Source organism: Pseudorca crassidens, chromosome 1, assembly GCF_039906515.1.
Source record: "Pseudorca crassidens isolate mPseCra1 chromosome 1, mPseCra1.hap1, whole genome shotgun sequence".
NCBI lineage: Eukaryota > Metazoa > Chordata > Mammalia > Artiodactyla > Delphinidae > Pseudorca > Pseudorca crassidens.
The window spans coordinates 94,175,007-94,185,143 of NC_090296.1; the positions used below are offsets into that span (position 1 = coordinate 94,175,007).

General features: G+C 37.6%; 1 protein-coding gene across 7 annotated transcripts in view; it reads left to right on the forward strand.

The window, feature by feature from the left end:
- The window catches only part of AP4E1 (adaptor related protein complex 4 subunit epsilon 1), a 94,305-nt gene that overhangs the window by 60,800 nt on the left and 23,368 nt on the right, over positions 1-10,137 (forward strand). For 5 of the 7 annotated variants that reach the window (XM_067746903.1, XM_067746868.1, XM_067746887.1 and 2 more), the window contains 4 exons: positions 2,020-2,577; positions 3,684-3,874; positions 5,402-5,559; positions 6,592-6,734. In XM_067746903.1, the coding sequence (XP_067603004.1) occupies positions 2,020-2,577; positions 3,684-3,874; positions 5,402-5,559; positions 6,592-6,734 (1,050 nt within the window). Of the gene's footprint in view, positions 1-2,019; positions 2,578-3,683; positions 3,875-5,401; positions 5,560-6,591; positions 10,134-10,137 lie in introns of those variants that run through there. The other 2 variants (XM_067746895.1, XM_067746912.1) reach the window with 2 other exon arrangements.

A 10,137-nucleotide genomic window follows, 5' to 3' on the forward strand; every position in this document is an offset into this window, starting at 1 on the left:
CTATATGTTTGGCATAGGGTGTCCAGCACTGTAGCTTGCTGGTCGTTGAGTGAAGCTGGGTGTTGGTGTTGAGATGGAGATCTCTGGGAGATTTTGCCGTTTGATATTACGTGGAGCTGAGAGGTCTCTTGTGGATCAGTGTCCTGAAGTTGGCTCTCGCACCTCAGAGGCACAGCACTGACTCCTGGCTGCAGCACCAAGAGCCTTTCATCCACATGGCCGGCCAGCTGTCCCCACGACTGTTGCGGCTTCGGCCACTGGGGCCCCTCCAGAGCCGGTAGCCTCAGTGAGGCCGCCCTCCCCTCGCGCTCCGGGGCAGTTCCGTGACGGCGGAGGGAAGAGACCCCCGAGCTGGGAGTGCCAGCTCTGCGGAAACCGACTGTTTCTTTTCTTTAAGTAATTTAACAAAGATGTCTGTCTGGTGTCTTCTGGCTTGTGTTAATTCTAACTAACAGCAGATTAGACAGTGCAGAAGAAAAGGTCGGGGACTTCCCTGGTGGTCCAGTGGTTAAGACTCCACACTCTCAATGCAGGGGGCCTGGGTTTGATCCCTGGTCAGGGAACTAGATCCTACATCCTACAACTAAAGATCCCGTGTGCCGCAACTAAAGATCCTGCATGCTGCAACTAAAAGATCCCACATGCTGCAATGAAGATCCCGTGTGCCACAGCTAAGATGCAGCACATCCAAATAAATAAATAAATAAATATTTTAAAAAGTAAAGATCATACACTTGAAGACAAAGTAATAGAAACTATCCAAAATCAAACACAGAGAGAAAGAAAAGACAAAACAAAAACCAACCCAGAGCATCAGTGACCTGAGGAACAATATTGAGCAGTCTAATGTACATCTAATTCGAGTCCCATGGCTACTGGAAATGGAAGTCCTCCTCCCCCCGAAACCCCCAACTTTTAAAATTAATTAATTAATTAATTGTGGCTGCAATGGGTCTTCTCTAATTGTGGCGTGCGGGCTCTCTAGTTGCATTATACAGGCTCTAGAGCACATGGGCTCAGTAGTTGTGGCACATGGGCTTAGTTGCAGTATGTGGGATCTTAGTTCCCCAACCAGGGATCAAACCTGGAGTGCGGAGTCTTAACCACTGGACCTCCAGGGAAGTCCCCCAACTTGTTTTCATTTTTGTGTTAATATAATGTTAGTTCTTGTTTTTTGGTTTCTGAATTGAAAGGTAAGAGACAAACTTAGCTGCTGAGACTTGGAAGAGAGCTAGAATTCTGGTTAACTAGAATCGTGTGAAAGATGGCCACTCAGTGTTAAAGCCTCCAGGAGGATGAACTTAAAGTAGACCCAGTCTGCTGCACTGATTCTACATAGAACTTTGTGAGGCAAGGGGGCACTTGAGCCATCACTCTTCTTAGATGGATTCGCAGACATTTCCTTGGGAGGCTTAGCGCAAGAATCACAAGTTTGCTGTTCCCATCTCCTGAGTCTGTACCAAACATCCCTAGTTACTTTTAGAATTCTTTCCTGCCATGTGTTCCAGTAAGCCACACTAGCTGATTCTTGAGGTGAAGTCAGTTTTTCTTCCCTGTTTATCGACTCACAGGTCATGAAAACAGGATTATTATGGATTACTGAACCAAAGTTTGACCCATCCCTGTATTTGAGGGTATCTTAGCTTCTACAGGACAACTCTGGAAACTCAAAAAATGGCTAGCTTTCTCACTGTTTTTAATTTGTGCAGTTTTGTACTCTAGTTTTCTTAAGTCTAACAAGTTTTTAGAATTGTTCATGATTGACTTTTTGACGTTATTTCTTTTTCTGATTTTATGTGTTTCTAGTGAGAAATAGATTTAGCTTGTTCAAAGTTATGTAGCTGTCAGAATTTTAGGGCTTAACATTTTATTCATCTCTGAATTTTTGTTAATCTATGCTTTATAGGTAGAACCTTAGCAAGTTAGTACATTGCTCATTTGAAATTATTAAAAAAAAGTTTAAAACTCATGACGTAGTAGAATGGTTTCTTTTTCTATTATTATGTTTTATCTTTGCAGCTAGGAAAAGCAGATACCCTTTCTCACAAGTTCAGAAGGAAATCAAAAGTCAAGGAAACCAAAAGCGGGCAAACAACCACTGCTCAAAATATGACCTGTTCTTCCTTTAGTTCTTCATCAAATGTGACTTATGAAGAAGACTATTATTTGGATCATTTGCAGGATAGAGGAGACAAAGAAGTAAAGAAATTTTCTCTTAATTCAGAACTTTTAGATTCTGAGTCTCTCACAGAACTGCCCTTGGTTGAGAAAATCTCAAATTGCAGGCTATCTACACCCTCTTTGTTTGCTGATAACAACATGGAAGTTTTTCACCCTCCTCAGTCCACTGCAGCCTCAGTTGCCAATGAAATCTCTTTAGCTGCTTCTTTGTTGGAAGAAACTACTGAACACATGCATTCAGATCTTATGGAGGTCTGTAATAATGAAACCATATCAGTGTCTTCTTACAAAATTTGGAAAGATGAGTGTTTGTTGATGGTCTGGTCAGTTTTTAATAAGAGTGCTTCAGAACTGAAAAGTGCTAACTTAGAAATTGCTCCTGCAGAAAATTTCAAGGTAAGACAATGAATTACTTAATGTTTCTTAGTGTAAGAAACATTACTTAGTGTTTCTGCTGTTGAGTCATCTGATGGCTTGTAAATTTCTCCCACATCCTTCTTTCCTCTTTAGCAAAAACAGTGAAAGGTGTGACAGATTGTTTTATTATTTTAAGTAGGAAAAATTTATTCAAAAGAGACAAGGAAACATAATAAAGTTGTATTGGGAAAGACTGAGAAAACTGACCCAATTTATTCTATGAGCTAGAATATATTGAATGGGATACTACCTGGGCCTGACCTGGGCAGAAGTTCCTGACTGTAGATGTGCATTAGAATCACCTGTGGAACTTAAAAACACAAAACAAAACCCAATTCAGTTGTCTGAGCTTTACCACCAGAGCTTGAGTAAGGGTGGAGAATGAGAGGGAAAGATTTTTTTTTTTTGCACTCTTCTAGCTTTAAAAATTTGGTGCTAGGGACTTCCCTGGTGGTCAAGTGGTAAAGAATCCACCTTCCAATGTAGGGAAACAGGTTCGATCCCTGGTCAGGGAACTAAGATCCCACATGCCCCAGGGCAACTAAACCTGCGCACCACAACTACTGAGCTCATGTGCCTCAACAAGAGCCCGCATGCCCTGGAGCCTGTGCACCACAGCTAGAGAGAAGCCCACGCACCACAGCGAAGAGCCTGCGTGCCGCAGTGAAAGATCCCGCATGCCTTAACGATCCCACATACCTCAATGAAGATCCTGCATGCCACAGCTAAGACCTGATGCAGCCAAAAAAAAATTAATTAATTAAAAAAAAAAAAACTGATACTAGCTAGTATTGAGAGACACAGGACTAGAGTTTAATCTGTTTTTTGTTGTTGTTAAACCATACAGACATTTTCATTGTAATACCATTTGTTACCTAATTCTGACCTATGTATTATTATTTCTTAATTGTCTGTGCTAGTGAATTTTTCTCAAGTGAAGTTGTCAGTTATCTTCATGGTGTGGCTTGTTATTAACATCTCACAATTGTATGCTTTTGTACCACTTCAATTAAATAGAAAATAGTTATTCATATGATAGCCTGTATTGATCCCTTCTTCAATACTTACATTACTTTTATTTACAGATCACTGAGCAACCTGGATGCTGCTTGCCTGTAATAGAAGCAGAAAGCACCCAAAACTTTCAATACAGTGTGCAGATGGAAAAACCTTTTACAGAAGGGAATCTTTCTGGTTTTATAAATTATCAAGTGATGGATACTCATTCTGTTCAGCTCGAATTTTCAGTAAACTTATCACTATTAGATTTCATTAGGTAAATATTTTTTAGAATATTAATTCAAGTTATTCCTTCATTCAGCAAATATTTATTAGGCCTCTTCTCTGGACAGAGCACTGTACTAGGTGCTAGGGAGTGTAACAACTCAAAACTACACATACCCCTGCGTTTAGGGAGTGTTCAGTCTAGGGAGGAGACATCGAACAATCACATAAATGCATGTATAATTGTGAATTGTGCTATGAACAGGAAGTAAATGATATGATGGGCCATTACAGTGTGGGACCTGATATAGGTTCGAGTTGGCTGGTGATCTTGGAGAACTTCCGAGAGAAAGTAATATTAAAGTAATGTTTAAACTGAAATAATTTCAAAGATTCTGCCTGACTTTTTAAAAAGCTTTTAAAGTTTTTTTCATTTGTGTTTCATTTATTTGATTAATTCTTTCGTAAAGTCTGTTCATTAAAGTTTTAGAGATCTGCAAGAAAATGGCTCAACAAAGTTACTAAACTTTTATTAGACATACAGTATTTAGTATTTTACTAGCATTGTGCAGTTACCCAAATAATTGAAAACAACCTTTTAACCCTTCTGCTCTTATTTAGTATTATGAATATATTATACTGTATTCAAACATTTTTAAAAATGAAGCCTGCCTGAACCAAGAATGCAGAATACCAATGAATATCTGTAAAAAAATTTTTTAACCTTCACACATCTACCTGTGTTAGACTACTATAATTTTTGCCCATTCTTTAAAGTCTTTTAGTAAGAACATGTTTATAAATCTGTCAGAGTATTTATTTATACCTGTGGTGCTGAAAAGATAGAATCTAGCCTTCAAAAAACTTACATTTTGTGACTATGAAGGTATGTCCCATGGTGAGCATTAGTAACCTGAAGAAGCACAACATATATGACACAGACGGTTCTTCTGTGCTTATTAATAAAATCCTCTGTATCTTAAAAAAATATTTTTCCTAATTATAAATTCAATACATAGTTATAAAGATTTAAATGCTATAGAAAAATATAAGTAGAATATAAAAATTTCCTGTAATTCCTCTCAGAGATACCCCATTGTTAACTATTTGATCTTTAATCACCTGAACCATTTAAAAAATACATTTATTAAAATCCTTTCTCTTGGTCCAGTTTGCTTAAGGTGCTAACTCTTTGTATTCTTACTCTTGTACATGGCTTTGATAGAGTATCTCATCCCCAAATCTAAAGTATGCATGAAAGAAAAGTTTTATATTTGAATGATTCATGAAATTACTTGGCGAAATTTTACTGTAATGACTAATACTCAGAAAAAGAGAGAACTGGGTGATTTATTGAAAAGACATTTGTTCTTTAATAACATTTGCTTTCAGCATTTTCTTCAGGTTGGAGGATAATGGTAAGTATTCTAATCATATTTGGTTTAAAAAACATAGATTTTGTGGGATTTAGATTTACAGTGATTTTTTTTATTCCCATGAGTCATTTGAAATGTATTTGTCTGTTTAGAATCGTTTCATTCTTAATGGACATAAATCTAATTTTAAAAATTATTTTCAGGCCATTAAAAATCTCGACTGAAGACTTTGGTAAACTCTGGTTATCCTTCGCAAATGATGTGAAACAAAATGTGAAGATGTCAGAATCACAAGCTGCTCTGCCTTCTACCTTAAAGGCCCTGCAACAGGAACTAAGACTTCATGTTGTTGACATTATAGGTTTGTAGTGTTCTAAAAAGGCAATCTTGTGTTTATAGGGGCTTTCTTACAATCAGATAGCAAATCAATTCTTAGAAGTGTCAGATTTCTTAGAGCTGTATTTCATGTTATGAGTATCTTTCAGATAAGTGTGTTGTTCAGACTTTATTAAAGAATTTTTTTGTGTGGTAAAATATACATAATGAAATTTACCATTTTAACCATTTTTAAATGTACAGATTAGTGGCATTAAATACATTCATGTTGTGCAGCCATTGCCACCATCATCTCCAGAACTTTTTCCTCTTTCCTAACTAAAACTGTACCCATTAAACACTAACTCCCCATTGCCCCTCCCTCTCCAGCCCTTCGCAACCACCATTCTATTTTCTGTCTCTATGAATTTGACTACTCTAGTTACCTCATCTAAGTAGAATCATACAATATTTGTCCTTTTGTGACTGGCTTATTTCACTTATCATAATGTCTTCAAGGTTCATCTATATTATGTGTCAAAATTTCCTTCCTTTTTAAGCCTGAATATTGTTCCATTTTACGAATATACCACATTTGTTTATCCATTAATCTTTTGACGGACACTGGGGTTACTTCCACCTTTTGGCTATTGTGAATAACGCTGCTTTGAACATGGGTGTACAAATAAATCTGTGTTTGAGTCCCTGCTTTCAGTTCTTTTGGTTAGATACCCAGAAGTAGAATTGCTGAGTCATATGGTAATTCTATATTTAATTTTTGGAGAAACTGTTGTGTTGTTTTCCACAGCAACTGCACCATTTACATTCAGCAATGCACAGGGGTTGCAGTTACTTCACGTCCTCACCAACACTTATTTATTTATTTATTTATTTTGATAATCACCATCTTAATGGGTATGAACTAGTATCTCACTTTAGTTTTGATTTGCATTTCCTTAATGATCAGTGATGTTGAATATCTTTTCATGTGCTTATTGGCCATTTGTATATCTTCTTTGTAGAAATGTCTGTTGAAGTCTTTTTGTATTAAAGAATTTCTCAATTTGTTTTGCTGTAGGCAATGAAGGGCTGTTGGCCTGTCAGCTGCTCCCATCCATCCCCTGCTTGCTGCATTTCCGAGTTCATGGTGACATGTTAGCCCTGTGGTTCAGATCCTCCTGCTCTACTCTTCCTGATTATTTACTATATCAGTGTCAAAAGGTGATGGAAGGATCCTAGCAGAAGCTCTGCTTATATTTTACTCCCTCAAAATAAATTGTTTACATAGATAAACTTATTTACCAAAGTAAAAAGGACTCATGGTACTTCTAATGAAAATGGGGATTATTATAAGTGTGGTTTTATGTGTTTTCTTTATGATTCCTGATCAAGAAAGATCCCCAAGAAACTGTACCCCTAACCTTTTACTCAGGATTGTACAGTATGTTTGGGTCCTAAAACAGTGACCTAAGCTAATGTTATAAACTGCTAATGATTTATATATCACTTAGTGTAGAGGGACTGAAAATATTTATTTTGTTATAAATAATTTTATAGCAGATTTACTCTAGTGCTGCCTGATGTATAGTAAATCCAAGTCTCAGTTCTCTGCATTAGTGGAGGGGAGACATGGACTTAATAATCCCAAATCGAATTCAAATTTGGCTTTGGAATGCAATGTATGCTATTTGGTAGGCAAGTCATTACTTTCAATAATGTTTTGCTTAGATCAGTATTGAACTAAGTTGACACAGCACACACTAATAGTTCAGGAGATCCATGAGCATGTTGGATATTGGGGGGATCCAATCTGTGGTACAGTTTTTTTTTTTTTTTTCTTTTTCTTTGTGGTACACGGGCCTCTCACCGTTGTGGCCTCTCCCGTTGCGGAGCACAGGCTCCGGACACGCAGGCTCAGCGGCCATGGCTCATGGGCCCAGCCGCTCCGCGGCATGTGGGATCCTCTCAGACCGGGGCACGAACCCGTGTCCCCTGCATCAGCAGGCGGACTGTCAACCACTGCGCCACCAGGGAAGCCCGGTACAGTTTTTATTATAGGTAACTTGTTACACATAATTGCAGACAGTTAGGCTATAAAATTTGTTTTCCACTTGCGTTTATTTTTAAAATTCAAAATGAATCACTGTATTCTTGTTTTACAAACTCAGAGCCATTTACAAAATATTGTATAGAAACAAAACCTGTAAGAGCACACAGTACTAAAGCAAACAGGTATAAAAGGACTTTTCAGTTATGGCAAATATCTTAGTTTCCACTTGGGTTTTTTTTTTTTTTGGCAAATTAAAATTTGTGATTAGAGTATAAATGGCAAAACCATCTTTCCTGGGCTTTGAATCCACTAGTACTCAATGGATACAACCAGAAGAGTGACTGTCTAAGTATACCATACAGGTTCTTCAGTAAAATATATGATTTTTATGTTATAGTTGTGTCTATATATATGGCCTTTGTCAGAAAAGAGGTTAAGCCTAACATGAATGATAGACCAGAATCTTGAGATTATACATTAATGTTAAAAACTGAAATAGTATTTTATAAAACCTTATGGTGCTGTGGAAAATATTTATTATTTCACTTTTTCTGATACTTCACCATGGAAACTATTCAGGTAATATAGTTTTAAGGCATTGCAGTTAATACTCTGGTTAATTGGTACTGTTTATCACCTGGGTGTGGAATTGTGGTTTTAGGTTATCTCATTATTAATCATAGCTGATAAAGATGCTGAGGAGATTCCCCAAAGCTGATAGAGTTCATTAGTCATTTGTGTTTAGCATATCTCTCCCTAAAAACAAAAGCAGCATTAAAAAAAATTAATTTATAAGTTACTCATAAAAAAAAATAACACGTTAATTTCATGCTTTTGAAAAACATACAGTGAAACCTTGCTGCAAGAGCAATGAGAAGTGGCTAGAATTTCCTGAGTAGGTTTCTTCTTTTGAATAGAAGATCAGATTCATCCTCAAGCTCCCAGCAGTGTCATGATGAAGGGAATGTGAATGATGGGGGAGTGGTGGACACTGGTGGCTAGACTCATCAGCTTTCTCTTTATTCCTGCGTCTGTCAGCAGCACCCTACCACCCTACCTGGTTCTGCTGATACTCTGACAGAGATAGGAAGTGCCCTCTCACTTTGCAAAGGAATGTAGAGTGTGGCAAAAGAGGTGCTTCTGGTTTTTGTGTCCCTGCTTCCATGTGTTTGCATGGTCACCAAGGCTGGGTGTGGAGCAGTGGATGTAAGGTGCCCAGCAAGCAGATGGACAGCTAGCTGGGAGAGATTACAGTGAGCTACTATGCTGCTTTGTTACAGGGTGTTCATGGGTGACAGTAGCAGTTGTCATGAGAGACATGCTTGGCCTACAGCTCTGTCTAATGGTGGGAAATGTGTAATGGTAGGTTAGGGCTGGGAGCATGATTTGGGGTCTGCCAAGGGGAACATGGTGTCACTTTTGTTCTTTCTAAACCCACTACATAGAAAGTAGGGTAACAGTTTCTACTGAAATGTTTAGTAGAATGTTTACATTTTTATATTTTTATGGTTTTTAAAAACAAACAGTAATAGGAAAGAGTAGATTTTAAAGAACTTTAGAGCAGTATATATTCTACCTAAACTAATTAATGTTTTAAGTTCTAGATCAGGCATCACCAAACTTTTTTGCATTGTAGGAGATGTGATTATGAAGTAGGAAGAACAAGTTTTGTGGGCAGATCGTCTCTTTACCTTCTAGTCATAATTTAGTCAAGTAAAGGGGCCACATCTGGAGTGAGAGCTATTGTGGGGGAGACTCAGCTGTGTGAGTTCTGTGCTGGGCATCTTTGCTGAGAATGCAGGTGGCAACAAGTGTGAATCTGGGGAGAATGAAGGGAAGACAGGAAAGCCTTAAGAGCAGGTGGAGCAAGAAGGATCAGGCTCCCACCAGAATAGTCCCTGTGGAGTCAGGCAGATTAGTCTCAGGGGAATGTGGGCCCCCGAGTAAGGGTCCTTCTGAAAAAACTGCAGATGGAGGCCGAGCGGTTACCAAGTGCTAATGTGCCAAGCATGCCAAGCGCCACAGACGCTCTGCAGAGGAGCATTATTCAAGACAATATTCTGTCATCTACCAAAACAATTGTGGTGAAAATGCAGTATTTTATTTGTTCCTTTATTTTAGTTCATGTCATGAATATTTTAAAATATCGAGTTTTTTTTTTTTAATGGATAAATGTGGTCTTTGTCTCATGATTTTGAGTCACTAAAAGTGCACTGAACCGATTCACATGTCTTTTAAGGTGTTTGTTTTCAAAATTTAGGAGGGAAAAATGCAAGTGAATAACAACTTACCAGGCATTAATTACCTTATTTTGGAGTTGAATTCTGTAATATGAAAAAAATCATTTAAACGTAATAAATATTAAGTGATCTATATTGTTCTTTGGTCTATATATATGCTTTATCATCTAAATAGCTGAATAAAAGTAATACTATTCAGTAATTAGATAGGCATTAGCTAAAAAGAGCAGAAGCAATTGGAATGGGATGAAAAGAGTAGTATACTCATTACAGCCCCAAAGAATGTCATCTAATTGGTTAAAAATAAAGATAACTGCTCTTTCTATGTGATGTT